The sequence below is a fragment of the Monopterus albus genome, unplaced genomic scaffold, assembly GCF_001952655.1.
Source record: "Monopterus albus unplaced genomic scaffold, M_albus_1.0 scaffold6.1, whole genome shotgun sequence".
NCBI classification, from domain to species: domain Eukaryota; kingdom Metazoa; phylum Chordata; class Actinopteri; order Synbranchiformes; family Synbranchidae; genus Monopterus; species Monopterus albus.
The window spans coordinates 2,760,819-2,778,442 of record NW_018127886.1 but is presented as its reverse complement, the minus strand read 5'-3'; the positions used below and the strand labels follow the sequence as shown (position 1 = coordinate 2,778,442).

The window sequence follows — 17,624 nt, the reverse complement described above, 5'->3', positions numbered from 1 at the left end:
TCAACAGTCCCCACTCCACCAGCAGATACCGCAGTCCCAGATGCAAACTCCAATTCAGTCTCAGTCACTACCACAGACACAGTCCATCGTCCAGCTGTCCCAGTCACCACCTCAAAGCCAACAGCTTCTGTCTTCCCAAATGCCCACATGTCCAGTGTCCACGGCAGCGTCTCTGCTGCTTGGAGGTGGCACCAATGCACCAACCACTACTGGGGGAACATGTTGCTCCTGTTCCTCATCCTGCTCCACCTGTTCCTCCTCTTGCTCTACTGCTACTCTGCCTTCCAGTGCCAAAATTCACCCAACACCTCCCACCTCTACCCTTCCTCTGGGACAGAAATAAAACCGAGGCAAAGTGTCAGTATGAAGCTGCAAGAGATGTAAATACAAATGGATCACATAAAGCAGATTTGGTGTGTTTGTTCTATGTGTGATTGAGTGAGTTGTGACTGCGATTAATATATGGATTCTAGTGTATTTCTGGATGAGATGGAGAGTGAATGTGAGCGATGATGCACTCTACTAGTACAGTTAAAAGGTAAAAATGGAACACAGCAGCTAGCACTTATGAATCATTGGGTACATCTCAAGTCTCTTATAAGATTGTTCCTACTTCCTCAGTGGACTCGGAAGTCATTCCGGTTACTCAAGCACAGAGGATGTTCTGAGTCTCTTAAAACTGATTCTGAGGACTGAGGACCAAGGAGTGAGGAGGCTGCTGGAGGACTCATGACCAAGGATACTCAAGACCATGCTTTGCTGAAGTTTTTGTGAATCAGCACACCCCTTTATCAGAAATCAGTTGATGATTGGACGCTTTAGGTAAAGGATCTGAAAAAAGGATATCTCATGTCATTATTAATGTGTTTCCTCGAGTCCTCTCTCCTTAAGTTTCCCTCGCATCTTATGTGGTAAATTGACTAATAGTTGTATAGCACTAAAGCAAACTCAGAGTGCTTAAACATTGTCTGTTCACCCATTCACTCACCACAAGCATTCACACACTGCTGATATCACCGGGAGCAACTTGGGGTTCAACGTCTTATCCAAGGACACTTTGACATGTGGACTGGAGAAGCTGACACTATGGTTATGGAATGACCTGCTCTACCTCTTGAGCCATAGCCACCTGTGGGTGGGACTAAGACACAAGGAAAAGACACAACTAAGGTAAAAAACAGTGCTTATAAAAGACTTGGGATTTACCCATGGTATGTGTGGGTGTGAGATGTATAAATTCTTTTATGCATGAGTGAGGGTGAGTATTTATGGATCATCCAACCACATAACCCTCATGTCCTTTGACACAAATTAATGTTCCTGTTTTTGTTCTCAGACCAACTCGGTTGCATCTGAACTCTCCCTAACCAGAGACAAAAGTGCAAAATGTTTCAGTGTGTGGACATTTTTTGTTCAATTTGTCAATGCTTACAGTGAAAGGACTATCAATTTTAAAAGTGCAATTCATAATGGTCATCTAAATTGATCAAGATGTATTGTATGGATTTGTCTGAAAGGCATAAAATATTTTTGTAGAAGCACATTGATGAAAACCTCAAACCAGTGATGTTTTCATGATCTTTACACAATCTTTTAAAACTGTAGGCCCACAGGACAAAGTGTTTCAGTGAGCAATGAAAACATTCAACAGTATGTTACACAGTAGTTATTTGGCTACCATCATTACCACAATACAATCAAACAGTACTGTGTTTAATTTGTATTATTTCATGATTGGAACATAGAAACTGTCTGAAATACCATGAGTGATATGACATAAATCCAGATTAAACATTATTATGATGGTAAACTGAAATATGCCACCTATGTCCAGTGTATACCTGGGTTCACTCAGGACGAGACTGCATGACCTTGTGACTAGCTTGACTTGCCTGGGTGAAAACTGCTTGCACATGCTGTGTATTTATGACTCTCACGTTTACTATTTGCAGCCTACTAAGGTAGTTTATCAATCATGAGTAAATTTTCTTCCAGTATGACGCTTTCACATTTGACATATGTGCTTGCAGTTTGAGCTCTGCATATCAAAGTGTATCATGGTGTCATGCTGAGGATGAAGAATAAAAATAGAAAACTGCCAAATTATTACAGATTGAGAGACCATATGGGTTATTTTCATATTGCCTTTTAAGATTAGTGCCTGTGTATTTTTTTTGTGAGACAAAGGTTTGTGATAGTTCCATGGTATACTGCATAAGAAATCGCTGTTTGTTTCATTTATAGCAGCCTCTCAAATGTCACTGTACCCAGCTGAAAATGTTAACTCTATCTGTATGTGTCTTGGACTCGTTTCCTCATAAATGAAATAAGTGAGAGCTTAGACCATCTGCTGGTTGTAAGTTGATACCCAACATTGTTATGAAATTTTCACTTGCATATTTGTCAGCTTTATTTAGCATTATACAATTTCCTTGTTCCATTATCAACTATTTAGTCCTCGACCATAGGCCGTCATTGTGAATGCATCTATCAGAAGCTGAAATGCAGGCCATAACTGTGCTTTATGTACACTGGAAAAGGTTTACTCCAGTCAAAAATGCTCCATTCCTCTATTTCTAAGCTCACTTTATTTGTAATTGCAGATAGAGTAATATATCAGCAGCAGATATATTACTGTATAATATATTGGATTATTTAGTGCATTTAATCATATATATACTTGACCTCTGATGGCCAGGCATTCATATATTTCTTTGGCTTAATAAGTAGTCTGTAGTCAGAGCAGCATTTTTGTTTAATTAATGATAGTGATTGTGTGCAACAGAAAACAGACAGGAGATTGTACATGGTCTTAAAGACTGCAAAATGAGTGTCAAAGAAATTTAAAACACAAATGGGTAAAGGATGTGGTTGTTCAGAATCTATAGTGTAACAATGGTTTTCTGTATTTGTTGCTATTCAAGACAACCCACACTTTCATAGAAATGTAGTTCATTATTAGTGAGATACTGTGCTGTCATGTCTGCTACTAACATGCTGACTGCAAGCTGCAACGTAATGATCATGATTGATGATGTGGAGCTGGCTTTGTCCTTGAAGTGTTACCAAAATGTAATCTAAAAGATAAAGATTATTTTTGTATTCTAAAAATGGGGTTGTACAAATTGTAAAATTGTGTTCTCACTGTTATAAATCAGAGGTTACTTGAAACTAGATAACACAGGTTTTCATCCCTGTTTACGTGGAACTCCCCTGCCTTGATATACCTCTCTAAGTCCTGCCAGGCTTGAGGTTTTTAAGTTTATATTCAGAGGATTTGTGTGATTTTTAAACATCACATTTCAGTTTTGAACCCTGAACCCCTGCATGATACATAACAGAATGGCATAAGCCTTCCTGCTAGGCTGCAGGTCAGGTATATCAAACTTAAACATGAATACAACAAAAATTTAGGGAGTCCCAAAATGGGAAGACTGAGAACCAGTGAAAAATGGACATTTGGGCAAAGAAACCTAGAAAAATAAAGTATGTTGCTAGTGATTTTGCCTCTGTAAATTGTAACTAATTCAGCTGTTGATTTTATTTATGTTTTGTAACTAATCGAAATAAATTATGTTAAACATTGAATCATCAGACTAGTGTAAATGTCAAACAGAGCCAATTGGTTGTTACATTTACTGTATATAACATTTATGAGGACTATAAATCATGCACATTTTACAATTAACATCATCTCTGGCGTTGCTCTTGTTAAAGGTAAGCAAGTAGTATTGTTCCGCATTGCAAATTATACAAAATATCTCAAATTAAGTAAAAAAGTAGTAAAAGGGATTGGTTGTCAAAATCTGCACTGCATTAGCACAGAATTATATGCAATTAAATATATGTAATCATTCAAATAAGCCGATAACATTTTCAATTTGGTCCATTAAAAATATCAAACAAGGTCTCTGCAAGCTGATTATCAGGTTGAAATAAATTAAAAACATTATTTTCAAACTAAAACATTAATGTGTATTCAAGACACACATGATTTATAGTAAACTAATATAAGCAGAAACATTTAGAAATAATAGAATTTTAAAATAATTAATGTACAAGTAAATTTAAAGTAATAAAATGTTCAGTCTGAGATTACATTGAAGACTGCCATATTCTTTTCGTCGTCATTATGATTTAGTTGCTGTTATATTTGTTTTGAGAAAACGTTACCAATCACTACATAATAATAAATATTAGTATCATGTTGTCAAATAACTAGCACAAAAAGGTGCGTGCTTGTTGGGTGTTTACATAATTAGACTACGTTTCATATATACAGATATTGATAAAGGTGCCTCCAAAGTTGTGCATAATGGCGTAAAATAAATCCTAGTTAGGTGCAATTAATGTATTTACACATCTTTTTTTATTTTATACATTTTAAAAGCATTTACTTTTCTTCATTTATCTATATATTTGCAATTAAATCATGTTTGCAAGCTACTATGGAACTTAGCCTCTGAAACTTTGTTACTGCATGAACATTCCGCAATGTTGTGTCCTGAATACAACTCCATATTTGACCTTCTGCAACTTTATTGTTTTGTCAACGGCGGACAGCGACGAACAACGGTCTGACGCTACTGCTTTGGAAATGGCGTTGGTGCGGATAAATGCGCCGTTATTTGTAGTCATTGAGCTCGTTTAGGTCGCTCCAGATTTTAGATTTTGGTCCAGTGGGAAATTTCGGACCTGGCCTTTATATTTAACCGTTGCAGAACTGATAAGTAAAAATGTGGTAAAGCAAATTGTTAATAATTTACGTTGCATAATAAGGCCGCAGGTAGCCCCGAGCTTGCGTGGGGATTACAACGGCTTCTGAATGCTTGGCCCTGCCGCAGCTAGATTTCGGTGAGTTGTTGGAAAACGACGCTTCTCTGATTCGCTGGGATTTACCAACTGTGTCAGGTGCATGTAGTGTTTCTTTCAAGTTAACACGCAAAATTAATTGCACTGGTTGTTGTCTTATTTGTTTAAGTTAAGTTATCTTCGTAAATGCTTATGTGAGCTACATGGCTAACGTTTGCTTACTTGCTAAGTACGTTAGTGCTTCGCTAGCGACAACATTCACAGGGCTTTGCGTGTTTACATACATCGAGCTAACGTTAGCTACAGCCTATCAGTTGGCTAAGGGCTTAGGAGAAACAAAATCGGTCTAATTTGTGGATATATGATAGTTGTTACGTCTTCAGTTTTGCATTTGAAGAATATGTAGCAGTTTGATACTTAAACAAAAAAGTTGTGGTACCTGTGCTAAACGGCAGCTACTTTCGTTACCCACGTAGTTGACTGGTTTTGTATCTCAGACTAGGGGAGTAACGTTAATTATTGTATGATATGACGGAAACAGGTTTTAATGTTTCTCACTGTTCAGTTTACATTCCAGCGAGTATGCAGCTATTGTTACGTTATTATCGTGTCTTGTGGCAGTCAATTAACAAGTTGTTTTCTTTTTTTGGCAGTCAATTAACAAGTTGTTTTCTTTCTTTTTTTTCTTTTCTATATCACAACAGGTTTCCTTTTGTATGCCGGTGGACATGAAGTGACGTGAGGTGGCAGAGCTTCAGTTTAGTAGTAACATTACTAAATAATTGATTAAGCTTTTAGTTTGTATTAACCAAGTATTTATATCAAAATTCGATTTTGACATCTTCCCATTAATAATTTGATAGTTGGTTCACTCACACTCACTCATTATGGCATCAGTGCCAGTCTACTGCTTGTGTCGCCTGCCATATGATGTGACACGCTTCATGATCGAGTGTGACATTTGTCAAGACTGGTTCCATGGAAGGTAGGTCATTTTCAGATTTAACACTGCGTTGATTATGTTTGGTGATTTATGATGTAATTTTTGGTGGGCTTGTTTTCATGATTCCTGTGCATGTACACCGTACTGGACCTATTGTGGCTCTTTTTGCTATTCATTCTGCATAATCTTTATGTGAAAATAATGGGTTTTTTTGTGTAGCTGTGTTGGAGTAGAGGAGGACAAAGCAGCTGAGATTGACCTGTATCACTGCCCCAACTGTCAGGTCACACACGGGCCATCTGTCAGTAAGTTACCTTTCCTTCTGTAGACCATCTTATTGATTCACTTTTAAATAATAATGCCCTTGTTGATTTTTTCTTTCTTCTCAGTGCGCAAACGACGTGGAGGCAATAAGCAGACAGATGGTGGTGGTGCTGCATTAGGAAGAGATCCAAGTCGGCCTGTTAAAACGGGGAGCTCGCAGTTTGTTAGGGAGCTACGGAGCCGCACCTTCCCAAGGTAAATATCAGTTCATGCTTTCTGTATGTGCATGCCCGCAGGGTTACAACTGATGTGAATTTCATCCACCCAGGTCTATGAGGGCCTTTTGTGCAGGCATCTGTGTGCATTGCAAAAGTTGAGTCTGTGTATTGTGAGTGTACTCACTCCACATGTGCCAGAAAACTAAATTGGTTGCTTGTTTTGCTGCATCATATGTTTTAATTCCCATTCTTTATCTTATTCTCGTGAAGTGGTTGCACACACCATTTTTTTTTTCTTTTACTTTTTTCATATTGTTAAGTTTAATACCACAAATAGGTGACCTCTGCTGTCCAGAGGCTGTAATGTGACTGCATCATCATCTGACAGTCTCTGCTCTTTGTTTAGTTTGGAGAGCAAAGGCCTTGATGTATATATTCTGAATGTTATAATGTAATAATTGTAAAGCATTCTATGTTGTTCTGTGACAGTGCGGATGAAGTCTTGCTAAAGCCGTCTGGTACCCAGTTGACAGTGGAGTTTCTTGAAGAGCATTCATTCAGTGTTCCTGTCATGGTGCTAAGGCGAGATGGCCTAGGCATGACCCTTCCTCCGTCATCATTCAGCGTCAGCGATGTTGAGCACTACATTGGTAAAGTTTTGACACAGTGCTAAATTCGGATTTCCATTATTCTTTTAATAATAGGCTGCTGTGTATAAGGAATAATAACATTTGTATTCTTTTTTTTGTGTTGTACATAGTAAATAAGTCATATACACTAAACCCATTTTGTTGTAATTGCAGGTGCAGACAAAGAGATTGATGTGATTGATGTCTCCCGCCAGTGTGATCTGAAGATGCGGTTGGGAGACTTTGTAGAATACTACAACAGCCCCAACAGAGACAGAGTGCTCAACGTTATCAGCCTGGAGTTCTCTGAGACCAGGTACACAAAGAGAGTCACTTCACCAATGGTTCAGTTTGTCATTACATTTGGATGATCTACATAGTAAAATTAATGGGAACTTCGTCATTGAAGTGAAGTTGTGTTGCTATGATGTGATGCTTTTGTAGACTAAACAAGTGCTGAACTTGTTTTAGGCTCTCAAACTTAGTGGAGACTCCAAAGATTGTGAGGAAGCTGTCATGGGTGGAAAATCTCTGGCCTGAAGAGTCTGTTTTTGAACGCCCCAATGTGCAGAAGTACTGCCTTATGGGAGTGAAGGATAGCTACACAGACTTTCACATCGACTTTGGAGGGACCTCAGTATGGTACCATGTCCTGAGGGTGAGAAGAAAAATAATATCAGCTGTGTTTGGGAAGTTATAGTTCCACTGTCCATAAAACATTTCTCTCCTTTTTTTAAAAAATAAATTGGTATTGATTTAAGAGCTTGTCTCCCTGTATCTCTTCAGGGTGAGAAAATCTTCTACCTAATTTCCCCCACCCCAGCCAATCTGGCACTTTTTGAGCGGTGGAGTTCCTCATCTAACCAGAATGAGATGTTTTTTGGAGACCAGGTTGATATGTGTTACAAGTGCTCTGTCAAACAAGGAAATACCTTGTTCATACCAACAGGCAAGTTTCTGTATATATTTTTTCATTACATGAAAAGTGGTTTTAGCAGAGTTGTGATAGTCAAAGTAGTCTTGAATAATGTTTACACTTGTTTTTCAGGGTGGATTCATGCTGTGCTGACTCCAGTGGACTGCCTGGCCTTTGGAGGAAACTTCTTGCATAGTCTCAACATTGACATGCAGCTGCGGTTAGTATCCTCTGGAGTGTTACTGCAGTCTTACTGTAGCTCTTTCTGATTGAAATGTTTGTTTAATGTGACTTAAGTTTTAATTTTACTTGCTAATTGTTTCACTGCAGTATTGTAACAGTAGAATTGGTGAACTTTTTCAGATGTAGTTCCTAGTGCTCAGCTCTTGTAACAGTGTCGTTCTAATACTAAAGAAGAAAATTACCAAAAAGAGAGAAAACACTTGGCAGGTCCATGCTACTTTGGAGACATTATCCTTTCTCCTAAACTGGCTGTTTTAATTAACCTAATCTTCATGACTCTTCAGACATGGTGGAAATTTAAACCTTTAATCCCCAAATTACTTATTTGATCAAAATAGCTACAGAAGATCTGTCTGCAAAATGGTGGCAACAGCTATTAATGTGTGATTTTTCTTGTTCTGTGTTACAATTTTAGGGCATATGAAATAGAGAAGAGATTAAGCACAGCAGACTTGTTTCGATTTCCGAACTTTGAGACTGTGTGCTGGTATGTTGGAAAGCACCTTCTTGATACCTTTAGAGGTGAGGGGGTTTCAGTGAATTTCATATTAATGCTGTCTTTATGTGAACAATTTGAGTGACCTGTGTTTACTGTTGTAATATTGTGACTTTATTAATGCTCTGTCTCACAGGTTTGAGAGAAAATCGCAGACACCCTGCCACTTATCTGGTTCATGGAGCTAAGGCCCTCAACAATGCCTTCCGCAGCTGGACCCGTAAAGAGGTAGGCAAAATCTTATTCGATTACTTTGTCTTTACCTTTACTACTGAAGATGCAGTATATAACTTGTTAATAAGTGGGCTTTCAAAGTGCTGCTTGGTTGGATTTTGCTACAACTTCAGAGCTGTTAAGCTGGTTCCCAGTCCAGTCACTGAGCTAACTGGTTGCTCGCTGTAGTTTTATAATTAATGCACTGATGAGAGTGATATCTTGTCACCTACTGTAACTCTCTTTGAAAAGAATATCGAACCATTCCTTTACATTTTTAATATCAACAAGAAAATGCAGGTTGACAAGTTCTGAAAGGTTCCTAGTATTAGTTCATAATATTAGATGTAACTTTGCACAATATGACAATTGATAATTATTTCCCCACACACAGGCTTTAGCAGAACATGAAGTGGAGATTCCAGAAACCATCAATACTCAGACACTAGTGAAGGACCTGGCCAAGGAGATTCGTCTGGTTGAGGTAAATAGGAGAATCAATGAAAGGTTGTGTTTTTGTTCACTACATTTTCTTTGTGAAGGTCTTAAAAGCAATAAATTTGATTTCAAAAAGTGCAGACTAAACATTCCACTCCCTTTTGGATAGGACATCTTTCAACAAAACATTGGTCGCACTGGACCTCAGTTTCCTGGTTCACCACTCTCTAAAGCTCCCCTGACCACCTCTCAGAGTTCAGGCCGCCCCCCTGGAAAAAAGAAAGGCCCTGAGCCCAAAGAGGTGATAGGAGGGCTTGGCCTCCCAGGAACCAAGAAGAGTCAGAAAGGGCTACTTAAGGCAGAAGCAGGAGAACTTGACCTTATTGAGATTCACACCAAACACACACTGAAGAAATTTCAACCTGGCAAGTCCAAAAGCAAGAACAAGGTAGGTTTATTAGCGTTTGTGTTTACAGTGGAAATGCTTATTCAGCATTTTTGGTGTCTGAATATTTCATTCTCATATTTGCTTGCAATTTTTTTTTTTTTTTATAGTTGGAGTTGCCATTAGAAGAGTTTGAAGGGAAGTTGAATAAAAGCAAACTGAAACTTGTGTTGACCAATGGAAAAATCCAAGGGTATGTTTGGCAGCTTTTTGGTGTGTTCCCATTACTTTTGTGATCTCGTGGTCCTAGCAGTGGGTGGAGTTCATGCTAGCTTTTTTCTGGCTTTAGTAAGAAGGAAGGCAGCAGTAATGGTGCAGGAAATGCTGGAACTTACAAACATCTTGCCACGGAGGGATCCAGTCTGTCTGACTTGGAGTCCGAGGATGAGCTGCAGATTGACGAGACCCCTCCTCCACGACGCAAGCCTGCAGGACCCAGCAAGAAAAAGAAACTAAGTGGTTAGAATTTGATTTTAAACGAGTGCAAGTAATGCTTAAATGAATGTCGTAGTCCTCGTATGGACAAATGTTACTTTAATTCCTTTATTCTGCAATGAGAGGTTAGTATAGCTGTTTGAACACTGTTGACTAAATGTAGTACCTAATATAGTTTAGTAGTATGGTTTCGAACCCACCTTGCTACGGTAGACTAACTGTGTTAACATGTGCCTTTCAGGTCTTCCTAGGAAGCTGCCCAGAGCTAAACCCTGCTCTGACCCCAATCGCATCAGGGAACCAGGAGAAGTAGACTTTGACATTGAGGTGAGATCATTATGGATACACCACTCAGCTTTTCTGGAGCTATTTCTGATTGCCATTTTTAAGCTGCTAGTATCCAGTATAATGCAAGTCACTAAGTCAGTCCCAAAGATGAAAACATGTTTATTTCACACAGGCTATTGCAGGACACAGCTATACAGATTTTATGATCATGACTACATTTTTTTGGTTTTGGTTTAGCTTTGTTATGCTTTCCAAACTAAACATAATAATGATAATTGCCGCTGGTGCCTTCTGTCCAGTGGAACAAATCCCTTGTGATTTGTAATCAAAGACTGCCTAATTTACTACATCTTTGACAGTAGACACATAACAGGAAACGTGATGTATACACATCTCTCCCATCAGTTTGTTTACTATGGTGTGTGTGTGTGTGTGTGTGTGTGTGTGTGTGTCTTGTATTATCCAGCAGAATTTAATTATTACAGCACTGGTTCGATAGTAACAATAGCATGTACGTGTGACTTCAGGAGGATTACACCACAGATGAAGAGGCACTAGCTGCCCATGGAGTGAAGGGTGGTGCGGGGGGCATTCTGGATTTATTGAAGGCTAGCAAGCAAGTGGCAGGCTTGGACTCTGTTGCACTCAGGTTAGATTTCCTTGATCACCAGTGACTCCTTTATTATTCGACTCTTTAAGTGTCATTATTGAAGAGGATTTCTAAATATAATAGTTATAGGATTTAATAGTTCTATGATTGGTGTCATAATCTTTGGATAACTGACTAGAGCGATAGTTTAGAGCACAAATATGGATAAATGTTTCACTGTTCATCCAAGCATCCAGAAACATTTGAAACTTGTGTAGTTCACATATTGGCAGATAAGGATTGATTGCCTAGCTGTGTTCTTTTTTAGTGAGGAAGCCCCAGCCTCCCCCAGCACTCGTGATGCCATTCAAGGTATGCTCTCCATGGCCAACCCCCCTTCCTCATCTTCGTCTTCCTCCTCTTCATCTCCATTATCTGTCTCTGGGGGCTTGACAGAGGGATTAGGAGTGGTCAAGGAAAAGGGCGGCAGGGCTGTGTGGGTTACTGGAGGGGTCAAAAAGACAGGGAGTCATGAGAAGAAACCTGTCATTCAGCGGCCAGGAAAACGGCCAATTAAGCGGCCAGCTCGTCACCTTAGTGAAGAGGAGAGTCCAGATGAGCAGGAGACTCTGGGAACCTGTTTTAAAGATTCAGACTATGGTGAGCAGTATACTTAGTTACTTATGCCTCCTCTTGTACAAATCAATTCTAGTCAAACCACCAAAGGCTTTTATTGATCAGGCCAATGTTTAATTATGGTAATTAACATTTTTGTTTAAGTTTACCCATCCTTGGAGTCTGATGAGGAGGACCATGCCAGCAAGGCTAAGACAAAGCGGAAGAAAAACTGGGACGACACACCTTGGAGCCCAAAAGGTACCTGAACTTAACTTACCAGCGAAACAGATAAGATTTGCTTTTTGGCTTTTAGATGGTTAATCTCTTGATAATTTCATTTAAAGCCAGGGTGATGCCCACCCTTCCCAAACAAGATCGACCAGCCAGGGAAGGGGCTAGAGTCGCGTCTGTAGAAACTGGCCTTGCAGCAGCTGCTGCCAAGCTGGCACAACAAGTGAGTTGGGAAACAAAGTGTATTAGTCATGGAAGGAAGTGCCCAGTGAATAACGTGAAGTAGAATCATCCTTTGTTAAAACATAACGACTTTTCCTTTTTTTTTTAATCATAATTCAGGAGCAGCAAAAACCTGCTAAAAGGAAGTACACCAAAAAACAGTGTCTTCCTGCGCCTGTAGACACGACCCCCGCTGTTCAGACTGAGCCAGTCCCACCCTCCCCACCACCTGTTCCAGAGTCTGCAGCAGACTTTAGCCTAGAGAGGAGGGCTGATTACTACTCAGCTAGTCTGTTGGACCATGAATACACAGCAGGACCAGGACCTTTTGGAACTGGAGGCCCTAGAGGCAGCGGTGCCATGGCCCCCGGTGTATTTCTCACTTCACGCCGACCTTCCCTGTCTCCCCAGAACAGTAGCTCTCACTCTGTTGCATCTTCTGCAGGTTTAGCTAACCAAGGCACAACAGGAGCTGGTCAAGGTAAGTATACACTTAAAACACAAACAGCATAATTTGCTGTCTCTGTGACAGCATTTTCTCATGTATTTTTTCATTTCACTTTAATTTAGGGAAACGTCCAAAGAAAGGACTAGCAACTGCAAAACAGAGACTTGGAAAGATTCTGAAAATTCACCGCAATGGAAAACTTCTCTTGTGAACGATGTTGGAAATGTGGCTGAAGACTCACATGAGAAAGGAGAAAAGGGCTTTTGTGAAAGTAGGTCTGAAGGAAACGGAGGGAGTAATTTATATTTTGCTCTCTAGATAAATTAGTTGACCATTTTCATGTTATTGACCATCACTATATGTTGTCCTACACCAGTTACTCCTCCCTGCTAATTAGCAGCCTGTTTTGGCATTCTACTTATCCATGTCTGTATAAAGGTATTTATAAGGGCACATCTGCAACTTTAAACAAATCACTTTAATGTTTTAGATAAGCACTTGATGTGGGGAATAATTCTAAATGATCACATAATTGACATTGGTATACAAGGAAATTGTAGAAAGCATTTCAAGATGAAAAGTGGACATTGATTTAACAGGCTAGATAAACTACTGTAATAAGTTGATAGTCTGTTTCTTTTAAGCTCTATTTTAGCATCTGTGTCTACACAAAAAACATTTAAAGGCGAATAAACAACAAATTACCATAAATTGTCATGTCCATATTGCTCCAACTCCCACACAGACATGTGGAAACAATCATGCATTCGTAGTGTTGCATTTAATTGTCGTTTTACCTCAGAACATTCTGAGCTAAGATGATTATAGGGCACCAATCTGTGTACAAAGAGTTTAGCAAAAATCCAGTGCATCCACATGATCAGCATCACTGTTAAAAATACTTTTTTTTTTAGGAATTTGTAAGTTTATTTTTCTCCATATATTGTCGCTCTACAAACGATGTAGAAAGAGCTAAACTGATTCTGAAAGTAACATCATACACACATTTTCATGTATGTTTTTACCACCTTGGTCCCTACTTTAATTATTTTCAACCACTCAATGTCTGTACAATAATTGTAGCCATGGCATGTTAGAGTTTTTACAACTTAAGTTACCACTGTAAATATTTGTAATTTATATAGCTGCATTGGAAGAGCAGAAAAATAGGTGTTGAAAAGACTAGTTTCCTGCAGGTTGCATTCTTGGACCAGATTCTAGATCTGTGTAGAATGTACTAGTGGCAGAATGTTGGCAGAAATGTAGCTTTAACTGTATGAAAACATTGTGAAGGTGCAGGATATTAATTGATATGTAAATATATGTTGTAATTTAAGTTCTTTTATAGTTCAAAAACTTTGAAATCTTTCTTAACATAACTTGTACATGATACATTGCTGTATTTGGAAAATATCTCGAATGCTCTTTTTTTAATATTTGTACACATTGTTATGCTTAGTTTATCATGTTGTCTTGTTAGTATAATATCAGAAGTGTGCTGGAAAAATGCCCTTGTTCAGTTTCATCCATTTAGTTTTATATGAATTATTGTTGATGTTCACTCTTGTGTTGATGTGTACTGTGTGTTTTAAACATGATGTGTTTAAATACGACCCGGAAAAGATAAAATATACCTTGTGCAAAATTTCATTTTTCAGTGAATTTATTTGAGGACCAAATCACCAAAAGTGTTATTTGTGAGTGGTTTTCTGTTTTGTTTTGTTTCTTTTAATACTTCAGTCTCCTAGATTGTTACATTGACTAATGTGGGATTTAGGTACATTTCTGTATTGGGAAGTCATCAAGATACAACAGGGAATAATGTGTTGTATTAAACACATCTACATGTAATGCTTTCTACCAGTGAAAATGCACTTTGATGCTTTGTGGTAGATAAAAAGTAGTACTATAACACTTTTGAAGAAATTGTCTACAGTTTGTCTTTTTTTTTTTTAATGAATTTCTGCACTATTATGTTAACATATAAACTTGTCTATTGCTCAGTTTAAAAAACTTTCCATGTTCAAACGGGTTCAATGCATTTATAAAAATTGTCCAGTGTTTACTTCCTAATTGTCAGTGAGTTTGAATACACTTAATTTACTGAATTAAAAGATATTTTTCATAAAGCTTGGAGGATTCTGCTGTGTGCTTACATGTACACATACAATAACAATTATGGTTGAGGCAGAAAATGCCAGGTAATAGTTTGCCGTCTTCCAGACGAAAATGCAATAGCATTGTTTTTCTACAATTACAAGGGAGTGCCCTCGGTAAACGCAGCAGCAGGAGGCATTCTCGCGAGTTCTAAACCACCCTGCGAGTCACTAGTGCAAGATGGAGAAGCAAATGTAACACGCATTCGAGGTAAGCAGAAATCATTCACAGAGCATTGATGTGGGTTTTGGCTAGCTGGTGGCATACATTTAGGTTCTTTAAGAACTACCATTGATGATTAGTCCCAGTCACTATGATCCAAGACCACAAAACTAGTGTCTTTTAAGGGTAAAATACGGATCATCTCCTTAGCAGTCCGCCATTTTTAATTTAGCCATATACCAATGATAGAGCATTGTGCGGTGCTCTCATTGCTAGCTAGTTTGCTCGCGCGAAACCCGCAAACATACACACCGTGAATACACAGTCATGTTCACCGTGTGTAGGTATGTGCTCCTCTCTTTTCAATTACAGATAAAAGCAATATCTCATCGTTGTGCCAACTCGCTTTCCACAGGAATGATGACACAGATAACCGGCGAGAGTTAAAATGTATGACTAAGTAATCTGGTAACGTTAGCCGTCAAAGCTAACCGAAGTAATAGACGTTAGCCTGAACTGCAAGTAAACCTAGCTACCGTCCCCTCACTAGCTTTTAACTTTGCTAACCACTTTGGACTTCACCTTAACTGCGTAATGCTAGCTAGGTAGCTAATTCAGCATTTTTACCCATACATTATTTTCAAACTATGTGAACTGATTTTATACAGTTACAATTAACCTAGCTAACTTTGACATGATAAACGAATTAGCGTTAGAGAGTGTAACGTTAATTAGTCATTGTGTTATTTAAATTACAGACAGCAACGTTAAGTACTCTTTCTGTTGAAGATGATCTGACCGGATTGTAATGTGAGGATTTTTCAGTACTTCTGCATTGTGGTTTTTGAATGTAGTTAGAAAGGGAGGTGACAATTTTGCTAAATGCATGAATAGGAGCAACATCACACTGTCAAATAGGCTTACAGCCACCAACGCACAGCGCATTTACAAGCCTGAGCAAGTGATTCCTCTTAGTGAAAACAAAACTGTGTTAATGTAAACATAAGTAAATCTGTGATCAGTGGTGGAAGAGGTACTTGGATCCTTTTAAGTAAAAGCAGCAATACCACAGTGTAAATATACTCAAGTACAAGTCCCGCATTCAAAATGTCACTTATATATAATATTATTGAAGTATAATTGATGCATTATTGTGTACACTACATTTAATGCTGCAGCTGGTAAAGGGGGAATTTTCCACCAGAGATCAATAAGGTCTTATGATTCAAATATAATTTTTGTATTAATCTGGTTCTAAAAAAGTAACTAGTACCTAAAGTTATAAAATTAATGTGGTGGAGTAAAAAATACAGTATTTGCCACTAAAATGTAGTGATGTCAAAGTAAGAAGTAGCACAAAATGAAATATACTCAATGGTTAATTTTAACGTACATGCGGGTGAAGAGCAGTAAAGGTGTAAATCTTTTTTTTTTTTTTTAAACAAAAATAATTGGCAATGTTGCCCCACATTTGGAGCACCATGCTTAACTGTATGTAATCATATAGATGTAGTGATTTTTAAATACAATAAGTACCAGACTATCAAAAAGGTTTTTAGTGTAATACTAGGTGTAAAACAATAGGATTGCAACAAAAACATGCGTACCTCAAAGATAGGAAAGTAGAGGTGCATTTTGGGGTAGGATTGGAAAGTCAGTGGCAGAGAAATGGCACATACAATACTGTTTTAGGTTTTAATGTAAGTATGTTTACCAGTATGTTATTAATCACAAGACACAAAATTTAGCAGTTTTAATAGAATTGTACTTTTCCACATACACTGATTGCCATTATTACAGCATTTCCTAATATAAGCCTGTCAGATTGAGTGTTTTACAAATGACCAATTTGCTTGGATTGTCTTATCCTGTCACATCTGATTTGTTTGCTACTCTTTTATGTTTTCATGTAGTTGAAAGAAACTGCAAAGCCAGCCAAGGATGAGAATGGTGGAGCTATTGAACCAAAGCAGTTTCTGGTATGTAATGCTAACCTATTTATTATATTGACTAAAAATGTTCTGGTAAAACACATGAATACATATTGGGTACAGTAATTTGCCATCAAATGCTACCAGGCCTATACCATATACAGAAGGAACTGACCACTGCTTTGGGTTAATATCATGAATAATAGACATTAACAGTAGGAATAGTAATTTTCTGCCCTTTTCCACTATGGAGTTGTCATTTTTCTGGCAGTGAAATGAGGAATGCTGTATCTGAAATATTTTTATTCAGTAACTCTAACAAAAAAAACAACAACAAAACTATACAGTACAGTGTGGCATGAACCATCAGTAGCATATACTTCAACTAGGTACAGTCATCTACTTTATCACTTTGAGCAGAGAGCAGAAACTCAAAAGTCTGCTCACTAATTTATCTGCACTTTTTATAATGACAAGACATTAGCCTGATACCTGTAGACAGCTGCTAGCTAGAGTTAGCGCCCCTGCAGGGACAGACTCAAGAAATAGAAGCCACAAACTATTCTTCTACTGATTTCACTCGCCTCACAACTCCTAGCCAGAGCTGATATCTCTTTAACAAACACAAATCAAGAGGTCAGATTAGTGAGTCTTTTTGAGTCTATCCCTCCCATACATGGGAGCTCCTAATTCACTACAAGCTAGCCAGAGTCTATGAACTGTCCTGAGTCACGGCAGTCCCTACTTTAACATCACAGGATATGGGTCTGTCATGATTCAGGCAGCTCATAGAGCAGCTATGATCTGTGTTAACTTTTAGCTGAAAATAACCTTTTTGTGCACTTTTTTCTTTTAAAGACATTTTACCCATCTCCTAGTCTTGACTTAGCCATTTCCAACACTTAACCACTAAACCGTTCCTGGCA

The 17,624-nt window shown here is 38.3% G+C and overlaps 3 protein-coding genes across 7 annotated transcripts in view; all 3 read left to right on the top strand.

The window, feature by feature from the left end:
- wnk3 (WNK lysine deficient protein kinase 3) overlaps window positions 1–733 on the top strand; it is a 36,428-nt gene extending 35,695 nt beyond the window's left edge. Inside the window, exons 28-29 of the mRNA XM_020615425.1 lie at window positions 289–380; window positions 622–733. Coding sequence (XP_020471081.1) covers window positions 289–380; window positions 622–733 — 204 coding nt within the window. The remainder of the gene's footprint in view (window positions 1–288; window positions 381–621) is intronic.
- A 3,743-nt stretch (window positions 734–4,476) lies between these two features.
- phf8 (PHD finger protein 8) lies at window positions 4,477–13,455 on the top strand. 5 transcript variants are annotated; one of them, XM_020619525.1, is made up of 23 exons: window positions 4,477–4,854; window positions 5,517–5,555; window positions 5,676–5,797; window positions 5,975–6,060; window positions 6,145–6,274; window positions 6,727–6,887; window positions 7,041–7,182; window positions 7,338–7,524; window positions 7,653–7,815; window positions 7,915–8,002; window positions 8,441–8,547; window positions 8,658–8,749; window positions 9,129–9,218; window positions 9,342–9,620; window positions 9,728–9,810; window positions 9,907–10,076; window positions 10,294–10,379; window positions 10,868–10,989; window positions 11,258–11,589; window positions 11,710–11,805; window positions 11,892–12,001; window positions 12,121–12,481; window positions 12,571–13,455. In XM_020619525.1, exons 3-23 carry the CDS (start codon window positions 5,700–5,702, stop codon window positions 12,657–12,659), a joined length of 3,072 nt encoding a protein of 1,023 aa, XP_020475181.1. In that variant the 5' UTR covers window positions 4,477–4,854; window positions 5,517–5,555; window positions 5,676–5,699; the 3' UTR covers window positions 12,660–13,455. The 5 variants fall into 5 exon arrangements, with proteins under 5 accessions (XP_020475181.1, XP_020475172.1, XP_020475197.1 ...); XM_020619516.1 differs by having other exon boundaries at window positions 5,517–5,569; XM_020619541.1 differs by having other exon boundaries at window positions 5,517–5,797; window positions 11,258–11,301; window positions 11,386–11,589.
- Window positions 13,456–14,722: 1,267 nt separating this feature from the next.
- huwe1 (HECT, UBA and WWE domain containing E3 ubiquitin protein ligase 1) overlaps window positions 14,723–17,624 on the top strand; it is a 48,116-nt gene continuing 45,214 nt past the window's right edge. Inside the window, exons 1-2 of the mRNA XM_020619988.1 lie at window positions 14,723–14,815; window positions 16,681–16,746. The gene's annotated coding sequence lies outside the window, so the exon portion shown is untranslated. The remainder of the gene's footprint in view (window positions 14,816–16,680; window positions 16,747–17,624) is intronic.

Bases quoted from the DNA above. Each gene is read 5' to 3' on its own strand.
- phf8 (XM_020619525.1), top strand. From the start codon at position 5,700: ATGGCATCAGTGCCAGTCTACTGCTTGTGTCGCCTGCCATATGATGTG. The intron at 8,003-8,440 runs GTTAGTATCCTC...TTACAATTTTAG, and splicing joins AACATTGACATGCAGCTGCG to GGCATATGAAATAGAGAAGA. The intron at 10,990-11,257 runs GTTAGATTTCCT...GTTCTTTTTTAG, and splicing joins TTGGACTCTGTTGCACTCAG to TGAGGAAGCCCCAGCCTCCC.